Source organism: Dermacentor silvarum, chromosome 11, assembly GCF_013339745.2.
Source record: "Dermacentor silvarum isolate Dsil-2018 chromosome 11, BIME_Dsil_1.4, whole genome shotgun sequence".
Classification (NCBI taxonomy): Eukaryota; Metazoa; Arthropoda; class Arachnida; order Ixodida; family Ixodidae; genus Dermacentor; species Dermacentor silvarum.
The window spans coordinates 79,985,338-80,009,361 of NC_051164.1; the positions used below are offsets into that span (position 1 = coordinate 79,985,338).

Sequence of the window (24,024 nt, forward strand, 5' to 3'; positions counted from 1 at the left end):
TCATTTCACTTTTCACTTAATAAAGCGTATCTATCCCCCTCTGTCATGTGTAATCGTTGCTTGAAAACAAGTTCAGTGTCCTCGTTCCTTTCTACTACACGATTTAAATCAACCACCGAGATAATCGAAGCTGAGATAGGCTTAATGACGACGCTTACGACAGACGCCACGAACGTTGACATAACAGCTATCGCTGTAGAGTGACGTACGATCGCGCCAAACGTCGCTTCCCGTCTTCGAGGCTGAAACGTATGAGCTCTCAGCCTTTCACGTGTGGCGTGCGGCTCAAAACACGCGCAGGTCCTACGAGGTGTTGATAAAACAGGCCCACATGGCACGCCGGGTTCCAGACGTAAACGAAAAAAAAAAGAAAGAAAGAAAAAGGAGAGCGAAGAATCATCGACAGCTGACCCCTAGCGGAGCGCCCGACGGGAGCTTTTCCGGTCCACTTCCGTGTCCCGACCCCAGCGTGTGCGGCCGCGAACCAGTTCGGTTCTCCGGACGAAGCAAATGCAGGAGAGACCGCGCGCCAGCGAGCTGTATAAGCTGCGCCCACCGGACGACGCGCGCCATTCAGAGCAGACGATATCGCATGGAGATCGTCTGGTAGCCGCCATCTTGAATGATAGGCTGCTAAATGTGGATTAAGAGCGACAACAGGTCGGGATTATGAGAAATCCCTCTGGGCTTGCGCCGCGTATTAAATAGAAACTAAAGGTGGATCTCACGAGAAGGAAATTTACAGAAGAATAAAATTTGGTTGGAGATCCTATGGTAGGCATTGCCAAATCCTCACTGGGAGCTTGCCGCTGTCGTTGAAAAGAAAAGTGTAAATAATTGCATTCTACCGGTGCTAAAATATGGGGCAGAAACTTGGGAGGTTAACAAAGAAGCTTGAGAACAAGTTAAGGACCTCACAAAGAGCGACGGAACGTAAAATGTTAGGCCTAATGGTATAAGAGACAGGATGAGAGCGGTGTGGATCAGATAGAAAACGGGCATAGCCGATATTCTATAGTTGACATTGACAGAAAAGAAATGGGGCTGGGCAGGCCATGTAATGCGTAGGATGGATAACCGATGGACCCTTAAGAGTTACAGAATGGGTACCAAGAGAAAGGAAGCGCAGTCGAGGACGGCAGAAAACTAGGTGGGGTGATGAAATTGGGAAATTCGCAGGTGGAAATTGGAATCAGCTAGCGCAAGACAGGGGTAACTGGAGATCGCAGGGAGAGGCCATCGTCCTGCAGTGGACATAAAGATAGGCTGATGATGATGATGATAGGTGGATCTTATGTTGTATCAATATGAAAAATATAATAATAATAAACAGCTACCTTTACCGGGAGAGGAGGCGTGGTAAGTCAGAAAAGGCGCGAAAACGAAAGACGGGTCGCGACGGCAACTTCAAGTCGCCGCATCGCCTCACTGCGACGTCACGGATTTTGAGAGCGTCTGTTCGGGTCTAGTTAACTCAAGTTAGAAAGTTCTGGAAACTTTTCACGAGTAAAAAAAAAAAAAAAAAAAACGCCCAAATACGAGAAAACACTTTGAAGTGCGTGACATCACACTTAAGTGCCAGCACTGAGGTACTGGCCCGAAATTAAAAAAAAAAAAAAAAAAACGTTTGACCTTCACTTTCTTCAGCGAGTGTTAATTCATTTTCTTCCCAAATAAATAAATTTAAGAGTTTTCACAAATAAGCGCTGTGCGGGTAAAAAATATCTACGATGGAATCTCGTTGATACGATCTTCACGGGAACCGGGAAATAAAACGTATCATCCCGAAAAACGTATTATGCAGAATCGTACCAACGAGATTCCGCTGTATATACTATTTGTATCCCTCTGTGTGTCAAATGGTATTGAAAACGGGAATTTTCTTTTAACACGGAAGCGGCACTAGAGTCGTGAAGGCGCTTGGGAACTGACAACATCGAGAACTCGACGCGACTGGGCGCGATACACATTGGCGGAAAAATCGGACCGGATGGAAAAGTATCCGACCTTGTTCAAATCCTGCGTCTCAAGCTGCTTGTGGCGCGCGGATTACGGGTCATTCACAGCTTCGCGCGTGCTACGGCGCCGTTTTCCCATCTACTTTCATGAGTACCTTATGTGTACTAGATCTATAGCCCCGGAAATGTTAGCCAGGGTCACAACTCAGGGCCGTGGCATCGGATGTAGAACATCCTTTCTACCGCAGGCGTCACGTAGACTACGTGAACTTGGGAGAAGGCAGCAAAGAAGAAGAAGGCCACTGGTCAATAAAAGCTCGTGTGCTGCCTGAAGTGGCGACCTTCGAATGAACGAGAAAGGAAACCGAGAGGACTGTCTTTTTTTTTTTTTTTTTTGTCGCAATCATATGAAATCAACAGGCAATAAAACAAAGTTGGTGACAGATATTGATTGAACGATTGATTCTTTGATTGATGAATGTTAACGTCCCAAAGCAACACAATGACTATAAAAGACTGTATAGTGAAGGGCCCCGGATTAAGTTTCCCCACCGGGAACCGAAGTTTCAACCTGCACTAGAGGTTAGGTGCATTGCGATCTCATTGAAAGGCAGCTGCCGTCGACGGGAATCGAAAAACCTCGACCTTGTGCTCATCAGCAAGGACGCCATAACGGTTGAGGCCCCGCGGCGGGTGCTTCAAGACGGTGTCGTCTACGAGCCGAAAGACGTAGAATCGCTGGTTCGTGGATACAAAAGTGGTGGATGCATGCTGACCAATGGCCACGACAAGCTCGCTGACACGCGTTTATGAAGACGACGAACACGAAATACGCGTGAACAGTTCGTCACGTGCTTTTCGTATACGCTTAAGATACCATCAAGGCGATCGTTTCTCCAGGATTACAATATACAATATACAATATTACAATAGGCCCGGTGGTCTCATTTGCTGCCCTAGACAAACCAGGTTTAATCTCTGCTAGCAAAACATGAACACATGCGAGAACTGGTCGAGCGAGCCAAACAACCGACGCATTTCTTCCAGCCATTGGCAGAGGAAAAGACGCCGCATCAGAAGACATGGCTCGCACGCAGCTGACCGGTTTATTTTTCAAAACTGAAGAACGTCGGTTAGATCGCGTTGTTATAAGGCAATATGCAGATCCTATTCATCTTTGCGGCCCGTCGCGAAGTCGGTTTCGAGAGCACCTGCCCGCACCTGAGTGAACTTTCCACGTTCAGGCCTTCCAGAATTCAGGGTCACACCTTACTTTCCTACAGCGAAAGCCGTTTCTTTCGCACGAGCTTTTGAGTTAGGTGTTCAGTTCGTTAGCGTTCGTATACATGCTGCGGAAGTGAATTCTACAAAGACAATAGACTGCCGCGCGTGCGTTCCAGTCTTTCGGCCCTTTCCCGGATAAGCCGTGGACAGCGCGGACCAAAATGAACTACACGCACTACAGGCGACCCGTCGACTGACACAAGTTTGACGCCACTGACCGAACACGAAAAAAAAAAAAAAAAAAAAAAAGTCTATACGAAGGCTTGAAGCCAACATAGGACCGAAAGTGTAGGCGCCCTAAACCGAGCCGCCGAGGTGTCCAAGCAAGCCATTTACAAACTCACATAACGCACTTCGGTGCTGAATTTCATTGTTGTATCTGTTCCGCGAACTACCCTCATTTCATGCTCATTCAATGCAAGTTTGGCTGACTGAGTTAGCGAGCGCTGAACCGGCCGAACCCCACGCCTCCAATGCGTTGGCTGAGCATGCCTGTGCCAGGTGTGAATCGACCGGACTTTCCCAACCATGGTAAGTACTCTTCAAAGAGGGCGGAAAATTAACACGCGTACAAAGACCATTAGTCCCCCCGCCCCCGCCGAGTAAAGTGTTTCTGCGGAGTTCTCCAGAACCCAAACTAAACGCCAGAAGCTCTATTCATACTTTCTTCACCCTTGCATTCCATTCCCATCCAGTATGCATGACCGCCAACCGGCTGTCAGGTTTCAAGCATTCGACCATGCGGGCCGGAAAGCGTGGTTCGAAAGAGGTAATCCACCGCGAAATTTTTTGTGTCTTCGTGGAAAAATGTTCGTGACTTCGCGGTTCGCCCAACGTGGCTACGTTCGCGGTCGCCAAAAAAAATCAGCGCTACCTGCCAAGGAAGCCCTGGCTGTCCACACGCCACCTATATACGGCACACAGCGTATCGGACCAGTTTAAGTTGAACGATCCGATTGCACACAGTGGAGGACCGGACACGAGCGGAGGGACCAACAATCCGGCGCGCGGGAACACGCGGTTATCGAGAAAATAGATTGTATACACATACACATTTACGCTTATTAAAAAAATAATAATAAAAGACACCTACCTCTGCGTCCTCGTCGGGACAGGTATGCACTGTCGCCGCTTCGTTGACGTTCTCGAGCGACATGGTCCAGAAGGACATGGCTGCTGGCGGTTGCGGCGGTCGGCCGGGGAGTAAAAAAAAACAATGCGGCAAAATCCTTCGGGCGTCGTCGGAACAGGCAGAGGAGCTCCGCCAAAGGAAACGAAAAAAAAAGGCACGCACACCGGTGGCCGACAGGAACCCGAGAACCTGTCGCGCTTGCCCCGCGCACCCGAGTGAAGCACCCAAAAATGAAACCACGACGTGCGGTCTTCTCAATTGCGGAGAAGGCGTCCCGAAGTGCGGCGGAAACCCAAGGGTTCACACAGGCAGCGGAGCGCGCGCGCGCGGCTGCAAGGTGCGCGACGAGTCTTCAGTTCACTGCGGGACCGCGGCCGGTGGATGCATGGCTGTTCTTTCAAAGGCAGGGCTGCTCTTTGCGCTGAGTGCTGCGACACGCTTCCCTTCTCCGGCGTCCTGGAAGCGAGCGGCTGGCTTGCTGCTGGTCGGTCTGAGCGGGCCGACTTTTCGGTCCGGGTCAGTCGGGCGAGGGGGTCACTGCTCACGGCGGAGAGCGCGCAGTACACTGACGGCGACGACGCTGCCGCCGCACGCACGGGGGAGAGGGGGACATTATAAAACCGTAGAGTGAAGGAGGGAAGGAGGAGGAGAGAAGTAGGGGAGCTAACGGGACGCGCCATGCAAACACGCAAAAGCGAAACGAGGGCGCGAAGGGGAAGGGGTGCCCGGCGAGGGAAGGACAATTCAACCTGTAAGGAGGGAGTGCGCAGACGCAACGGCTTCCCTCCCTCCGCTGCAGGTGTCTTTGAACAGGTTCGCGGGGGCTACGCGCGCTTCTCTCCTGCACGTGCGCCTCCAAGATTCGAGGATGTCGCGCGGCGGGACTCTTGGAGCCTCGCTGCCACCGTGTCCATGACGTTGCAGACGTCCCTCTCGGTGTACGCTATCTCTCTCTCTCTCTCTCGCAGCGACAATCCGCTGCCATCGGTAAGGGGTCGTAAATCGAACCCGCGGTTTCGTGCTGATGGGCAGCAAGACGCTATGCTCACCGAGCCACTAGTCGTCTTCTTCTTCATCATCATCATCACCAGCCTACATTTACGTTGTCCACTGCAGGACAAAGGCCTCTCCCAGCTATCTCCGATTACCACTGTCTTGCGCTAGCTGATTCCAACTCGCGCCTCAAATTTCCTAATTTCATCACCCCACCTAATTTTCTCCCCGTCCTCGACTGCGCTTCCCTGCCTTTGACACCCATTATGTAACTCTAATGGTGCACCGGTTATCTGCCCTACGCATTACATGGCCTGCCTAGCTCCATTTTTTCCCCCTCTCTTGATGTCAACTATAGAATATCAACTATCCCCGTTTCCTCTCATATCCACATCGCTCTCTTCCTGTCTCTTAATGTTACGGCAGTTTCTGTTCCTTAAGTTAGTACCCGTAGAATGCAATGATTGTATTTTCAAGGATAGCGGTTAACTGCCGGTCATCATTTGCTAATGATCGCCGTATGTGCTCCAGCCCATTTTAATTCTCTAAACTTCTTTCTCATGTACGTAATTGGCCTAAATAAATATACTCTCGCACAGATTCTAAAGGTGCGCTGCTAATCATAAATCCCCTTTCTCTTGCCACGCTATCGAACATTATTTTTGTCTTCTGCATATTAACATTCATCCCTACTCTTACACATTGTCGGCTAAAGTAGTCAGTCATTTGTCGCAAGTCAGCTCCAGCATTGCTAAACAGCACAATGTCATGCGCAAACCGCAGGTTGCCGACATATTCGCCATTGATCGTCACTCCTAATCATTCGCATACTTCTAAACACGCAGTGCATAGCATTGGAGAGATTGTGTGCCTCCTTGCCTGACCCCTTCCTTGATCGTCATTTTTCCGCTTTTCTTGTGGAGTGTGGGATTCATTAGCAAGGATGCATGGACTACCATACTGCAAGAAAAGCGACCGTCAGGTCGCATAGCATTAATGGCGACTTAGAACAGCAGACATCGGAGCAGCACGCTCAGATGTCTGCTGCACTGCTCTTGCCATGAAGAAAGAATATCCTAAATGGAGGATTAAGGTACCTGTGGAATCTTTATAGATATTTGCTAACGTATTAATGCGAATGGCACTCAGCCTACTTGAGCCGCTTTTGGTCCATCTATCTAGCCTCTTTACGCCACTCTTCAATAAAATTTTTTTTAAAAAATCGGGTAGGCTGTATCAGGGACGAGCCGCAGTGGGGTACGTGAAAGGTCTTGTGCCTGCTGCAGAAGGCGTATGAGAACTACGGTACAGGAATGACGTAACAAAATACACAACCTACACATTACGCGTGCGCATTACTCCACGCATGCGCATTAGAAAGCTCACATGTCCAACTTATACAGCTAGTTAGGGTCCAACTTCGCAATCGCGCTCGCTGCCTATTCGTAGTGGGCCCGTTTGCATTGCAGAGTGAGTTTAGGAACTGTAGGAAAAGAAATGACCTTATCTACTGATGGTGACCGAGAGTACCCTGCGCAGCTCGAGCCCGCCGCACTCGTAGATGGTTGGGGCTCCTACGCTTGCCTCAATCTACTGCGTTTGCAGATACGTTTCGGCGTCGTCAGAATGGGTTGGATATGTCTCTGTCGTGCTGCCTGGGTCTCTTCACGCCATTTCTGGACCCTACGTGTCGAACGCAAGGGATCCACAGACGGGCAAGCGGGAAATTGCTGCAACAAATTGCACACTTGTAGGCCTTATAACTCCTGCTGAGCACAGGTTTGAGTTCGATTGATTGCACCTACTATATATGGCTGCATGAGCTCTCTCAAACGCGACCACGTCCCCGCTGGGATCGACAAACATAGTGCCGAGCTATACGCCTCCCTGAACGTTGAGCAAGATGGTAAATGTAGCTCCGATTACGTCATGCGTGGCGCGACAACGGAGCCATCTGCGCACGCGACACATGCATGGTCAAGTAATGGCTTCTTTCCTCAACACAATGCTGTCAAAGTAAGGCACCCGGGTTCCAAAGATATAAGCGATAATAGTATAGCATTCCTTTTGTGTTACATGCTGTTTTAGGAAGCGACCCCCTCTGACGCGAAGTAGCTAGAGAGGTTGAAGAAAACGAATTGCTTTATTTTACGTGTTTACAACTCACAACTGACTATATGGATATAGGAGCACACTCCATGTCGGAGCAATTTACATCTGTCATCACACTGCATGTCTCGGCACACCCATTTCTGAGCACACACGACACTGCACCAAATATACGCTCTTTAAGGCATCGTTTTCCCTAGGTCACTAGACAAGGGAAAACACCAAGAGTACCACTGCCGTTTTGAGACGCACACAAATTGGGGTCTTCCCGTGCGGAAAGTAGCGTGCCTCACAATGTGCACTTCCTTCCCCGGCGGGCGAAGAGGACATCGAGCCACCCTATAACTTTCTTTTGTACTCCTTTGTTCTTTACAGCGAAGCTGTATATGGTTACCCCGGCAAATTGTCTGCGTCCGTGCGTGTACACCGTCGCGTCGACAAAGAAAAATTTTCGTCCCCAGAGCTAGTGTAATTTTGAGTTTCCGCGTAACAGAATTGTTTTCTCGTACGTTCAAATGACAATCCGATGCTATCATCTCTGCAGGTTGTGTGCAAGTTGTACTTTACCAATTTCGTGACGCACTTCACTTTGAGGAAATTGAATTAGTTCAATAACGCACGCCTCTAACCTAAGCTGCTTCGCATTATCGCGCGCGGAGCCGCAGGTGTTGCCATTCGTTGCGCAATCCGGAGAGGAGCGTCGGAGAGGAGGAATGCCGAGAGGAGACAAGGAGATGAGGAGGGGGAGGAGGATGCGCAGTGCGGGTGTGGACGCCGCACGGCGGATGGATGGAGGGAGTGACAAACCCCCGACCATAAGCTGCTTCGCACCTAAAATTACAGTGACGTTAAGCGCAAGCGTATCGACGCCGCGAACGTGCACCGCGGCGTCGAAGCATCAACGGAAAGGGCGCGGATGAGGTCGTGGACGCTACATTGATGTCGACGGTGCGACGCCTTGCGGTGGTGGCGTCACACCGTCGATTGTGCAACGTCGGCAACAGCTTCGCTGTACATCCACAGTCACAAGGTGCAATGGAGGCGGAATTTCTTTTTTTTAAGCCAGCTGGTTTGCATCCCCTAACTTGGCTACGCAAAAACTACAACTCCCCAATCGTAGAAATTCTGACATGCTAAATTTGCGGGCATTCTTGTTGATCAAAGTTTCAAGCCGATATAACATCACTGCAGGATATCGCAGGTACTACTCTATTTGCAGATTTGGATGCCTCGCAGAAAGAAAAAATCCCACAATGGCTGCAAGGTTAAATGCTGGAAATCTAGGCATGTTTTAATCGGACCTCGTTATGACGTATTTAGCACAAAAAAAAATAACATCATATTCAATATTTCTTTAAGCATATATATGGCACATGCTGGTGTTTGCAAACAAAAAGATTTTATTGTACATGGTCTTTAGGTGTTTGTAGTGCTGAGCAAACATTTACTGCAGTGGCCATATACCAGGTTTCTTTTTCTTAGCCCATGCAAGATTTTAAAAATTACCTGTTGCAGCACAATTCTATTCCTTGGCTGGATTGCTTTAAGAGCATTTCTCGTACATTACGTGCACGAGAAATGAAATAGCAAAACTTACTAACATTTTTGTAATTAAGTGTTTAACTAATTGCTTTATGGCACATATTGCTATTTCCAGATTATAGCTAGTGAACTTAGAAGGCATATCTACTTAGAACAAATTTCAAAGGTGGCATCAGTTTTGGAATATGCACTATTAAACTTTTGTCAAAAATGCACTGGTTGTTCCATTTACTTCTATAACAAAGTGCCATTTTAGGCATTGAACCGCAAGAATACCTGAAACAATATATTTTGGTGCACACTTTAAGGGTCAATTTCACAAAACTGGTGTGATATCGAGAATTCATTCCAAATGGATACCCTTGAGAATTCGTGAGCTACAATTTATAAATTGCAATATCTGCCGTAAAGCAATTAGCAGGGGTGGTACTCCTGTGCCATTTTGATACAAACGCAGATTCCTGTGACAAGCTGCGCGAATGACAGAAAATTGACCAAAATTGCGCCAGAACGGCTTCGGAATGTGTGCTCCGGCAGTGGCCGCGAACAGCTAGTGGATTCGCTCTCCGAAAATGAGTGCAGCCGTTCACAATGCGCGACAATGCCTACCGCACAGTTTCTCGTAATTTTTGAACTTATAACAATGGACTTTAGGGCACGCATGTGGCCACTCCCGGCTGTTGTCGCTGCTGTTGTAACGACCAGGGCGGCTGTGTTTAAAGTGTACTTTTTTTTATTGCGATAGCGTGCCTTTTGGCATAAAATATAGAAGCACGCCAGATTCTCGGAGAAAGTCCAGCAGGGTCCGGTAGTGGGGCCCCGTCGGGGCCCCACTACCCTCTCCACACTCTTGCAGCGGCAGGGGGAGAAGAGACAGGCAGGGGGAGAAGAGTAAAGAGTGTGGCGACGGTGCTGCAGCAACGGAGATGGGTAAGGGAGAGAGGTAAAGTGTGTGGCGACGGCGCTGCAGCATCGGAGACAGGTAAGGGAGAGAGGTAAAGTGTGTGGCGACGGCGCTGCAGCAACGCCCAACACCATAGCCACTGAGCAACCACGGCGGGGGATATAATTGCAGGAAACAAACTCTTATTGCAACTGCTCGAAAGAAACAGCTTTGCTGGAAATTTGGTTGTGATTCAGCAGGTCACACAGATCTCTCTCTCTCTCTCTCTCTCTCTCTCTCTCTGTGTGTGTGCGTGTGTGTGTGTGTTAAATTAGTAGTAGTTTGTTATTATTAGTAGTAGTACTGATAACTTATCAGTAGTTAAACTACTGATAAATTCATGTTGTAGACGTAAACACCAAGTATTTTTCTTTGTTTAATTATTACAATTGCTTTAGCAAATGTGTATTTTTCACGTGCGCTTTACTGGATGCTACTGTGCGGGGTCAGGGACCACTGTCAGTCACTCGTCGCTTGTTGTCCCTGGTATCGAAACCCGGCCGCGGCGGCCGCGGCGGCCGCATTTCGATGGAGGCGAAATGTAAAAACACCCGTGTATGTGCATTTCCGAATTTCTCTCTCTCTTGCGTTCTTAAAGGGACACTAAAGATTAAAAAAAAAAAAGCCGGCAGATCCGGCTGTGGGAGCCGCCCTGTGGGAATCGATGTTATGCAAAGCAGAGTGCGCGGAGCCGACCAAGTTAGCGGAACGACCATGAGAGACATAGGTGGCTGTTTCATGACCTACATGACACGCATGTCATGGCATTTGCGTCATGACCTATAATTTATGTCCGAACCCATTTCAGTGGCTTTTGAGTCTTAATCTTTTTCGCTGAGTTGCTGTCATTTTTGCTGAGTCAAGCTCATGACTATGACTACTGCCATCATCCTTTAGTGTTTCCTTCACTTAGTACCCACGTACGAAGCCATTGCAGTGGTTTTTGAGTGTTATTCATTTTTCGCTGAGTCATTGTCATTTTTGCTACGTCATGCTCATGACTATGACTTCTACCATCATCATTTAGTGTTTCCTTCACTTCACCGACGTCCGAACCCATTTAAGTTGTTTTTGAGTGTTAATTTTTTTCGTTGAGTCATTGCCATTATTGCTTAGTCATGCTCACGACTATGGCTTCTATTATCATCCTTTAGTGTTTCCTTGACCTAGTACCCACGTCTGAATCAATTTTAGAGGGTTTTGAGTGTTAATCTTTCTTCGCTGAGTCATTGTCATTTTTGCTGAGTCATGCTCATGACTGACTTCTACCATCATCTTTTAGTGTTTCCTTCACTTACGGTAGTACCGATGTCCGAACCAATTCGGGTTACTTACCAAGTTAACGAAATGACCATAACAGCACCAAGACGAAGGCGGCCGTTTCATGACCTACATGACACGTGATATTCACGTCATGACCTGTTATTTATGATCGTCATACACTCTTGTCATACTATGCCAAATTTGGTACCTACCAAGTTAATGAAACGACCGTGAGATCACCAAGACGTAGGCGGCTGTTTCATGACCTACATGGCACACGTCCTGACATTCATGCCATGACTTATCATTTATGTTCGTCATACACTCTTGTCGTACTGTGCCAATTTTGCTACCTACCAAGTTAACGAAACGACCATGAGGGCACCAATACGTACGCGGATAGATAGATAGATAGATACTGTCAAAGTGGCAAATCTCCGCCAAGAAATGCTTCGCCTTTAAAATTATGCGGATACCACACAGTGTGGGAATCAATGTGGCGTGCGCTGTTTAGAACACACAGGGAGAGGTGTTTGCTTGAGGCTTTGTTTACCTACCTCATAACCTGAGAGAGTTGAGCATTGTCATTGCCTCACATGGCACATCGCATCGTGGCAGAAGCATTAAACCTTAAGCGAATGATGGGGCTGTACGTGCCAAAACCGCAATCGGATTATAAGGCACGCCGTAGTGGCCGACTCCGGATTAATTTTGACAGCGTGTTCTTTAAAACTGTCTCTAAACATAAGTGCACAGGCGTTTCTTTTATTTCGCCCTCGTCGAAATGCGGCTGCCGCGGTCGGATCAAACCCTAAACACCGAGCAATGCCATAGCCACAAAGCTACCGCGGGGTACACAGAAGTGTTGATTTTGACATGTGACCGATTTTGTAGTGTCGCCTACACCCTACGCGCCGCTTTAACGCAGCTCCACTTCTGCACGCCCTGCGTAAGTTGTCTGCTTGACAAATGTGCATGGTGTTTATTTTTCAGTAGTAGTAGAAACTTACCGCACCGCACCTTGAACTTAAATTTATCCAGTTTGCCCGCAACCGCTGTTTCCTTGCCTTTTCACGTCGTCTTTCCCTCTCCCGCCCTCCCCCCATGTATGGGAACTGCGAGCGAAGAGTGGCAAGGCTGTTCACTCGTTTCGCGACTGCGTCCCTTCCCTGCCTCCTCTCTACCATTCTATCTCTGTAGCTTCCCTCTGGTCTTGTACGTCAGTAGAAAGGTAAACGCTGGATTGCTTTTGCGGGAGGTCACGGATAACTAGAGCTGTCAAGAGGCTAATGTGGCGACGCCCAAGGAGCTCCCGAGGGCATTGTGCACATTCGACGCGGTGCACAGATCCAAACAAGTTTCTCGCGTCGCCTTCCCTCTCTGCCACGCTCCTGTCACGTACACACACGCTCTGAACCACCCCCGACGAAGGAAGAGGCAAACTTTCAGATGATTTCACCTGTATTTGTAAATTACCAGCCCACAATACCGAAAACAACGCCGTTCTTACCACGAGGAGACGCTTGATCAGGCGGCGACGCCACTTTTGAGTTCCCGCACCAGGCCGCCGTGACGTCAGGAATTTCGATGACTTCTGCTGGGTCCTAGTTAATTTTTTATGAACAAAAAAACGAACTACAATGTGGTCTAAAGGAGCCAAGGACTGAACATGACAAGCTTCGGGAAGTTTCGCCGAGCCCAACGCTGTCCCAATACGATAAATACTTTGAAACCCGTGACGTCACACTGACTTTGCGGTTACGGCGCGAGATTCAAAACAAATTGAAGTTAGACCGTCAGTTTCTTTTCTCATAATCAACCTATTATCGCGAAACTACCGACAATAGAGTTCTCACACAATACTTTATCAGTCTAAGCTGATTGTTTTGCATTTACTGGGGGAGCTGCCCATGCTGCGGCGGCGGCTTTGTTGTCGCGACGCCGGCGAATGGTGTGTGGCGATTATGGATTAAAGGGGCTCGCTTGACGACCAAGACGCTCGCACTTCGTCACTGTCTGAAGGTCTTTTGATCGTTTTCGGATGGGCGGCAAATTGGTCCTCTCAAGGGCTGCGGCGATTGAATAGGCGGGTTTGTTTGAAGGAATGCGCGGCGTCGAGATGAGGGACAGGAAGCTACAATTAGGCCTTCGACTAATAGTTCATGATAAAATATCAAATTTCAGCATTTCTTCGCAGGAGCGTTTAGCAGTAGCACGAGGACTCAAACACTGCGTTCAATATTCCGCATGCGCCGCTAATATCCGCCTCATCGAATAACCCAGCTCAACGATAAGAATTATGCTACCAGCCACAGGCGATTTTTTAAAATTCCGTAAAGCTTAACTTTGAACACCCGGCATATAATAACTGTTATTAAAGGTGATATATATATATATATATATATATATATATATATATATATCACCTTTAATAACAGTTGCACTTGAAGAACCTTCGTGTGACCCCAAAGACTTGCTCACTGAAGTGACGGCTTTATACGAGTATTTACCAAGACCTCTAGTAGGAGACAGTTCAATTTCACAGCCAGAGTACCCACACACCACCAAGAGATTGGCACCTCTCGGATGAGCCATGCGACGAGCAAATCCAGTTAAACACGTCAGGGAGATATATGTGTTTTGTGCGTATTAAGCCGCACAAATACACAGAAATAAAGCCATGTAACGCCATGTGAAAGTTTTAATACACAAAGATATAATCAACAAATATTTTCCTGACGTTGTCATTGCACCCACTGGGTGCAATGGTTAGGGCGAGCTAGAATGGCTGCTAACTTCATGCGCGCTCTCTTCCTTCCCGGGCTGTCTTTCTACGCCACTAGTGTTGCAGATCGCGTAGTCTAGGTTAAGAGACAGGGGTAATTGAGATCGCTGACAGAGGCCACCCTGTAGTGGACATAAAAACAGGCTGATGTTGATGGTGAATCTAATTTTCAGAGTCGCGATGAATCGCGCAGCTGTACGAACCGTTCGCCCCCGCTGCCGGCGTTCTTCATAATGCCAAAGTTGTGACAGCGAGTGCTCGTGGACATCCAGTGAGATATTTACAGGTTTACATGGTACGTGCATTACACTATGCTTATTTTAATTGGTAAGGGAATGTTTACTACAATTTACATGGCCGACATAACTAACGTATAGACTCGTCTAAGGGTCGTACTTTGTTGTCGCGATTTTCAAGAGCCTTACATGGGACCGGGCCATTTGATCCAATTTTTTCCAACTACGAGCACGGCCGCTGGATTAAAAAAAAAAAAGTTGTCGCAGTTTCACATGAAAGGCGAAGCATCAATTGCGATAGCAAATTTGTAGAGAGCTATACGGAGTAAATGATATTAGCTTTATCAGCTGTATAAACTTGGACATGCAGCAGCACCGGCAACACGCAGAACTGTTGTCGACGCCGTCGGCGTTTTGCCCGCGTTCGCTCAAAATGCGTGCGGCGTTGGTGACTGTTGCCGGAGCCTCTGATATAAATAGGCACTTGGTGCCGCAGCTAAACGTCGCCTCCCTTTCCTCCCCCACGGCCTCTCGCGCGTCGGAATTAGGCGCGTTTGCTCTACATATATGGTGATTGTAAAGGAGGAAAGAGACGCCTACTTCTGCAGGCGCAGAACGCGCGTTTGTTCTCCGCCGTGCGTTCACTCCCCGTGAAAGCGCGCGCCCCTCGCGCCCTTTCACTCGCACATACAGCGTTCGGCGGCGCGCGGCGACGATTTCATCTCCATTGACGTCATACGGAACCTCACGGCGACGGCAGAAATCTGCTTTTGAGTGTCCATATAATTGCTATCGCAATAAAAAAAGGTGCGGCCTGCCGCGTCGGGCGCGCTGCAATGGGAGCGAACGTGACGGCCGTAGCTGCATTGTCGGCCCCTTGGCTGGGCCGAACGGCGCTAGTCATTGGCGATAGAACGCGTCGGCATGCACGCGCGACGGCGTTCCAAGCGCGTTCCTGATACATTTGCTATGCCGTTGCCAGACAACAGCCCCCGACGTGTGGCGCCGCGGCGGATCGCACCGTTTTCGATACACGCGGCAGGCCGCACTTTTTTTTTTTTATCCAGCGGCCGTGCTACGAGTATGAAATCCGCCGTAAACCTCCGCGATTGCCCCCTCTCGCCATCTAGTAGCGACGCGCGAAAGTAGAAGCTGCTCACGAAAATTCGCTGTTGAGCGCCATCGGAATCTGTGCAGCGAACGCGATTGCTTCTTGGTTGGCTTTTTTGTTAAATATTGGCGGTGAGGTTGGGAGTACGGCCCTTACACGGGTGCGGCCCTTAGACGAATTTACACGGTAAGAATCTTCACCCACTTAACTGTCTTACACTTCGCTATCACTAATACTGCATCGCCTTTACGGCGAAACTGCAGCCTTTTTTTTTTTTTAACTGTGAGTCGTCGTTTATTTACTTCGCGCTGCGATCTGCTAGCCTCCTGGTTAGCTCAGATGGTAGAGTGACCGCCCCGGAACGGCGTTGGTCGCGGATTCTAATCCCGGATCAGGACGAATTTTTCCTCAACTGCGAAGCGTTCTTTTCTGAGAAACCTGGATGGGTTTCCTTTGTAGCTTCATGCCACAATTCGGATGGATGACAAGTTTTTACCTTTCGTGAGGCGCTGCTGCGCATAACTGCTACTGATTGTTAGTTCGAGTGAATCTGGCTTGGCCTCGTTTTGGTTACTGAGTGAATATATATATTCTACAAGCCGCTATATCGATTTTCAGTAAAACAGGCAACGGATCCTAACAATCCCGAAAGAGTCTATCTTCGCACATAATTGTTCACGGCGGAAAGCACAACCTATAGTGCTGCATTTCCGACTGAATAACAGTTGACGACGTGCGAGGTGCTGAAGTTCCAGCAGAATATTCAGCATATACCGAGGATCAAGCCCATTTTTATGCAACGTACAAATTGTCGCAGCAAAAGCGTTGATAAGAAGGCCGGAAGAAATGAAAAAATGCAGCGTTAGGTGATGCTTCGATACGAGCAATAATGAAGTCGCGTTACCTCGCAAACAACACTGTCCTTTGTCGGAACAAAGTTCTTTCGGCTAATGTTGTGCAGCCACTGCTTCTTGCGCAAGCTGTCACGTTTTCCTAGTGGTATCATAAAACTGTATAACCATCTTCAGGCTTCTTGCTGCAGTTATGTGCGCAACAGCACGGCATAGCGCTGGCAAACAGCTAGCGCACGAAACACAGCGTGCAACGTTCGCTATGCGCCGAGCTAAGGAGAAAAAGCAAAATACACGAAAAAGCAAAATACAAGCAAAATGCAAGATCCGTGCGTTTCCAAGGGCAACGGCAGGGAGACAAATCGTCGTGCAAGAAAACGGGTGCAAAACCAGGCCTGCACCCGCCTCCTCCTTTCGGTGCCACGCTCTTTTTCGCCCGCCCTCATCGCTTCCAGCTGTTTTCGGTGACAACCCACAACGCCGAGCGCCCTTGAACAATTTGTATAATGCTGTCACATCGAAATGTTCTCATTAGTTAAGTTTATTCAACCACACAGCAGGTACATAAGAGTACACATAGACGCGGTTAGGTGTGATGCGGAAAAAAAAAAAAAAAAAGCTGCATTTCACAGCTTGACTGGTTCGAACTAAGAATCCCGGGGCTATGACGCCCCTACCTCTCCCACATTATTGAGCGCCCCCTAAAGATCTGTACAATATCGCTATCATGCATTGAAATGTTCTCATTAGGTGGACTTGAAATAACAACTCAAGCGGCTGCGACGCAGGCATTCTACCATTACTCGATAACCGTATTGCCCACAAAAAAAAAAAAAAGCCACATTACAACGTACCTTTCTCACCATGTTCACAATGTTTTCTTTTCCTCAAAAATGGGTAGCATCAGAAAATATGAAATACATTATTTTACAATTGAAACTACACCTGTAAGAACTGTTAGATGAACAAACTACAAGCTTGAGCGGGGGTGATCACCAAATCAATTCCAAGGCCTCAAAAATTTACGACACCACATTCTAGGGTGCCTCGATGCGCGAAACCTTTACCTCCCGCATACCTGAAACCTGCACAACATTGTATGCAACCGTTCATGCCGAAGTCTTTGCACAGAAAGCCGGGGCGGTTCCTGGCCCTTCCATAGCCACAAGGCCACACTCGTCGATGCCAAATGACCTCGTCGGTGTGCTGTAGTACCGCCGATTCTACTGAGGGGAATTGGGAAACCACAGTCCTTAAAAATCAATAATTATTTGCTCTTCTTAGCGATCACAGTCAATAAACCACCCCTCCTCCATTAACTGCGCACTCTTGAAGCTGTGCAGTGCGGACATCCATTCATCAATGTGAAAAACAAAGATTGTTTTTCGCAATATGCCCACTGTAGCAGGGACCAAAGTTAGTGCAAGGCCCTGTGGCAGAACCGTAATTCGCTTTTTTTTACCCTGCTGAGTATTGGAGCCACTACACCCACAGCACAAGATCAGGCCAACCTCTGCGACTGCATTTCCACCATTAGGTGTCAAAATTGCTCTGGTCATTATCACAGTATATGCTACATCTATTCCGGTGCAGACTGTATGCAGCACAGTCGAACCTCGATATAACAAACGGAACACCATGCTCTGCAAACATCAAGTATTTGCGAACACAGGTATAGTGAAGTAAATCTTGAACCGGTTGCTTCGTGGAAGGGTTGACAAAGGCGACACACTGAACAAAATAATGTTTAATGATTAAAGTGAACTAAAGAACACAGTAAAACGTAGCAAGTGCTCCACAAACCTATAAAGAAAATGTCATACCGTCGGCACACGCTCAGCTAAGCCTGGCCCTGGCGGGGCGCACGAGAAGTGACAAGTTCTGATGTGCCTTCATTTTCAAAACTGCGCAAGTGCTGGCCACTATATGTTGACGCCTCTTCATTGCACACTGCATGTTCGTTCGGTCCATCTGTGCTGGTCATCTGCTCTGCGTGCTTACTGCCTTCTTGGCACGTGTCGAAATGATGCAACACTTCTTCCTTTATCTCATGTTGGATTCCGTGGAATGCGAAATATTTGTCTTACGCATCCAGCAAGCGCTCTAGTGATCCCATCAATTTATCAAGTTCTGCCTCCAGTGGCATGATGTGTCACTCACGCAAACGATACTTGCGACTACTCTCTCCTATCTGAAGCTGCTCCTGCCGGTGAAGGGTGTACTCAGAAGCAGTACACATTGGCCGCCAGATGAAGCTGGCTGCTTCGTGGTAAGGTTCTTGAATATCCCCCACGAGCAGGCAAAGGCGACGCACCGAACAAAACGATAACTAATTAAAGCGAAATAAGGAACACAGTAAAACGTGGGACGTGCCCTCCACAAACATAAGAAAAATGTTGTACCGGCGGCAGGCGCTCAGCTAACCCTGGCCCGGGCAAGGCGCACACCACACACGAGTGCACTCCCGACAACGGTCCACAACACTCTACCCCCTGAACTGTTCCACCGGTTGAAGCATCAATCACCGCACTATTGTTGTAGAGTCCGTGACATCACACGAGTGTTCAGTTCGAGAAGCCTGCCGCCGGTGGATGGCACATATGCTCGCAGGCATATCGCCAGGTAAAATGTTTCTTGCCATTATCAGCTGTAACGAATATATGCTTATAACGATCGAAGTTCGGATATAATGATGGTACTTTCATGTCAAATGTGACTATGTTCTGAGCTTAGATTGCATATGAATGTTCTGCGTTGTAGATGAAAAATGGAGCTACACACACACACACACACACATTACATGAATGCCTTTAGCACTTATTCACACTGGCAGTGTGCCTTAATAAATTACATACCCTGTATCTACATTGTGCCCAGTATTTGCTTTGGTTCATATGTTGCATTGTCTATTTGCAATAATTCAATACTACAATATGTGGCTAAGTAAATCAAAATTTTGGTTTCCATAAATTACTCAAATTCATCATCATCAGCAGCAGCAGCCTATATTTATGTCCACTTCAGGACGAAGGCCCCTCCCTGTGATCTCCAATTACCCCTGTCTTGCGCTAGCTGATTCCAACTTGCACCTGAAAATTTTGTAACTTCATCACCCCACCTAGTTTTCTGCCGTCCTCGACTGCGCTTCCCTTCTCTTGGTATCCATTCTGTAACTCTAATGGTCCACCGGTCACCCATCCTATGCATTACATGGCCTGCCCAGCTCCATTTTTTCCTCTTAATGTCAACTAGAATATTGGCTATCCTCGTTTGCTCTCTGATCCACTTTGCTCTCTTCCCATCTCTTAACGTTAGGCCTAAGGTTTTTCGTCCCATCGCTCTTTGTACGGTCCTAAACCTACAAGTTTCTGCCCCATATGTTAGCACCGGTAGAATGCAATGATTGTACACTTTTTCTTTCAACGAGAGTGGTAAGCTCCCAGTCAGGATTTGGTAATGCCTGCTGTATGCACTCCAACCCAATTTTATTCTGTAAATTTCCTTCTCATGATCCAGGTTCCCTGTGAGCAACTAACCTAGATAAACGTACTCCTTTACAGACTCTAGAGGCTGACTGGCAATCCTGAATTCTTGTTCCCTTGCCAGGCTATTGAACATTATCTTTGTCTTCTACATATTAATCTTCAACCTCACTCTTACACTTCCTCGGTTAAGGTCCTCAATCATTTGATGTAATTCATCACCATTGTTGCTGAACAGGACAATGTCATCTGCAAACCAAAGGTTGCCAAGATATTCGCCGTTGATCCTCACTCCTAAGCCTTCCCAGTCTAAGAGCTTGAATACTTCTAAGCATGCAGTGAATAGCATTGGAGAGATTGTGTCTCCTTGCCTGACCCCTTTCTTGATAGGTAACTTTCTACTGCTCTTGTGGAAAACCAAAGCAGCTGTGGAATCCTTGTAGATATTTGCCAAGATATTCACGTATGCCTCCTGTACTCCTTGATTACGCAAAATGACTGCTGGTATCTCTACTGAATCAAATGCCTTTTCATAATCTATGAAAGCCATATAGTGAGGTTGATTGTACTCATCAGATTTCTAACGATTACCTGATTGATGACATGGATATGATCCATCGTAGAATATTCCTTCCCGAAGCCAGCCCATTCTCTCGGTTGACTGAAGTCGAGTGTTGTCCTGATTCTATTGGAAATTATACAATACTGAAAGCAAGCTAATGGGTCTATAATTCCGTATTTCTTTAACGTCTCCCTTCTTATGGATTAGTATAATGTTGGCGTTCTTCCAGCTGTCTGGTACACTTGAAATCGAGAGGCATTGCGTATAAAGGGCTGCAAACTTTTCAAGCATGATCTCCTCCATCTTTGATTAAATCGACTGTTATTCCATCTTCTCCAGCAGCTTTTCCCCTGGTCATGTCTTGTAAGAGCCTTCTAACTTCATCACTAGTTATAGAAGGAGCCTCTGTATCCTGTTCATCACTACTTCGAATGAAAGTAGCTTGGCTGCTCTGGGTATTGTACAGCTCAGTATAGAATTCTTCTGCTGCTTTTATTATGTCATCGAAATTGCTGATATCTTTCAGTGCATACATTTTGCCTTATCCTATGCCTACTTTTCTTCTCATTGATTTGATGCTGCGTCCATATTTTACTGCTTCCGCAATCTTTTCCACGTTATAATTTCGGATATCCCTTACTTTCTTCTCGTTGATCAGTTTTGACAGTTCAGTGAATTCTATCTGATCTCTCAAGTTCGCCACTTTCATGTTTTGTTGTTTCTTTATTAGGTCCTTTGTTACTTGGGAGAGCTTACCTACTGGTTGCCTTGGTGCCTTACCTTCCATTTCAATTGCTGCTTCTGAGATCAGCCTAGTTACTGTTTCATTCATTACCTCTATGTTGTCTTCATCTTCCTGTTCTAAAGCTGCATAATTGTTTGCGAGCACCAGCCTGAATTGGTCGACTTTTACCCTTACTGCGTCTAGATTGACCTGTTTCTTCTTGACTAATTTTACTCTTTCTCTCTTCAAATTGAGAGAGATCCTAGACCTCACTAACCTATGGTCACTGTACTTTACCCTACCTAACACTTCTACATCCTGAACTATGCTGGAATCGGCAGAGAGTATGAAATCTATTTCATTCCTTGTTTCTCCATTAGGGCTTTTCCAGGACCACTTCCTGTTGTTGCGCTTCCCAAAGAAGGTATTCATTATTCGGAGTTTATTCCTTTCTGCCAATGCTACCAACATCTCTCCTCTAGTGTTCCTGGAATTGATGCCGTTGTTGTCAATTGCTTGCTCACCAGCCTGCTTTTTCCCCACTTTTGCATTGAAGTCGCCCATGACTACAGTATACTGAGTTTGCACCTTGCTCATTACGAATTCAACATCTTCATAAAACTGTTCTATTTCTTCATCATCGTGACTGGAGGTTGGGGCGTATGCTTGTACTACCTTCATACTATACCTCCTCAAATTCAAATAGGGCTCATTCAAACCTTATGGCTTTCCTTGCTTTCAAAGGACACAAGACAGGAGTCGGAAATGGCTCATAAGAAAACATTTATAAGGCATCAATAGTGAGAATGTTCCCACCCTTGATATTTGCAGGTCTCTGCATACATGCGGGCACATCTGTGAGGTGGTGCAAACAAGCCAGTCCTATGTTCACAGCACCAATGTCATGGACTTGCATGCACAGGGACTCTTTCTCCCTCTACCATAGAGCAACGTAGCGGTAGTTATCAAATTCCTTCCTATTCATTCAACAATAAGAACATATAAATATAAATAACCTGTAAAAGTGTGTCTAACTGCAGTCGGTGCTTCCCCTGCTGCTACAACTCTGCTTTGGTTCAACAAGCGAAAGGTCCCTTCAATGATGCCCATTGCAGCAGCCACTTCATGTCTGCATACGAATGTTCCACATGAACATGCTCATATGGTCTTTCCCACTGTGTGGCGTTGTCCCTGACAAGCCCTCTAGTTGAAAGCCCACCAGTCGACAGTCCACCAGTCGAAAGCCCACGAGTCGAAAGCCCACCAGTCGGTCTATCAGCCTGGCACATCACCGTGCAGGTCAAGGGGCCATCCTTCTGCGTGGAAACATCTCTTGTCCAGCACGAGGTGCCCAACGTCTTCCGCGGCATCTGAACTTCCACGCCCTGCGCACAAGGAATGAAGCACTGGCCTATGTTGCACATCGTGTGCAGGACTGTGTTAAACTTTCTATGCAACTTGAGCTGTCAACACTGCATCTGGGTAATGTTGCCATCTGTGCCTGGGATATCTCCACTGCGAGACATAACTGTTGCCTGAATTACTGATTGGGGCCTTCAAGACTTGCAAGCCCCTATATTCGGCTCCGATGCGATCGTCATGCAGACTATGCAGTTCGAGACCAGCAGAAGCCAACTTGAACTCTGATAGCTTGCCACTTCCAGGCAGTCGTCAAGTGACGCAATGAGCGGAGTTCCTTCAAATAACTTAAGGGACCGCTGTTGTTGGGGCATGTGAGTGTGTAATCATGAAGCACTTTTGGTATTTCGCACACTACAAGTAAAGCACATAAAAATAATTATGCAGGACATAGCACACTAAAAGCAATTGAATAGGATGTTTTAGGATATAGTTCAGAATACTAAATTGGGGGGGTGAGGGGGGTGTCTCCAGTTAGTATGACATTTTGTGAAAAGGGGAGTGCTAAAGCTTCCTTCTGCGCTGCCTTAGCACTCCCCTCTTCCACAGAATCTTGTAGGATGCAATAGCGGTCTTCTCATACAAGTCATGCCCTTATTCAAAAATTCAAAATTTCATTAACTAACTCTAATTAGCCTGGTCATTAGTGCACAGCAATTATCTCGGTGGCATAGCCGGACTGATGACTGAGCACTGTAGGTCTCATAACCGCATACTGTACCAGTTTTTTTAACCGCCTGACTAACATTAGCTGGGACATTGTGTGTATTAAAAAATAGTGCAAGAAAAGGAAAATGAAAATCCCCAAATGGTTTTCACATGTGCTTTGTATGACTGGAGACACACCAATGGAAGCCCTGCTTGGGTGCGCCAATGGCAAGTGATATGTACAATGTTCCTCCATCCACCACATTGGCACAAGTCGAATTTGTCGCTCCACTTTGGGCCGATGTTAGTTTTCATTGAATTATCACTGTTGTCAAGGTATTGCTTGGTGCAAGACTATCCAAAATTTCCCCAATGCTGTCACATGTGTAATCATATTTGAGCATGTCACAAAGAGTGTTGCACACTCTTGAATGAATGCGAACAGCGGAGACTACTCTGGAACAAACAGTGAGTTGTGTACAAATAAAAGACAGACTTGACCTGTAAGATCAGCTTCAACGACCAACCCCTGTGTTCACCACTATCACTGTCATTCAGGCATTGCTTGCCTTTTAGGTGTATATTCATAGAGTGAGGAGTTGGATGCTTATCTCACACTTTTAGCAGCGTTATATTCTTCACCGTCACTACAATGCGACAGCATTTCACTACACTAAACACTCACGTCAGGCACAGTTGTGATCTGCCCTGTAAACAAATGGTGCCACCATTTTATCAAGAATGTTACTTTTCTGTTTTGTTTCACGGGTCCTCCCTAGCTGCTGATATAGTATTTTAGCTCATAATGAATGTAGCAAAAGATTACTGTTGCTAAACATGACATTGGACGTGCCACATTCCCAATTTTACTAATGTTTCGCTCCCTTGTGAGCAAAAGCACAGCCCTGTGAAGTTCCCATAAAACTCTATTAGTGAAGAACAACTAATGTTGGGAACAGCACCTTGGCCCATGAGGCAAGCA

General features: G+C 47.1%; 1 protein-coding gene across 1 annotated transcript in view; it reads right to left on the minus strand.

Moving 5' to 3' along the window:
• The window catches only part of LOC119433227 (tetratricopeptide repeat protein 39B-like), a 161,507-nt gene that overhangs the window by 119,401 nt on the left and 18,082 nt on the right, over positions 1–24,024 (minus strand). The window contains 2 exon segments of the mRNA XM_049658898.1: positions 4,336–4,418; positions 12,735–12,828. Coding sequence (XP_049514855.1) covers positions 4,336–4,418; positions 12,735–12,828 — 177 coding nt within the window.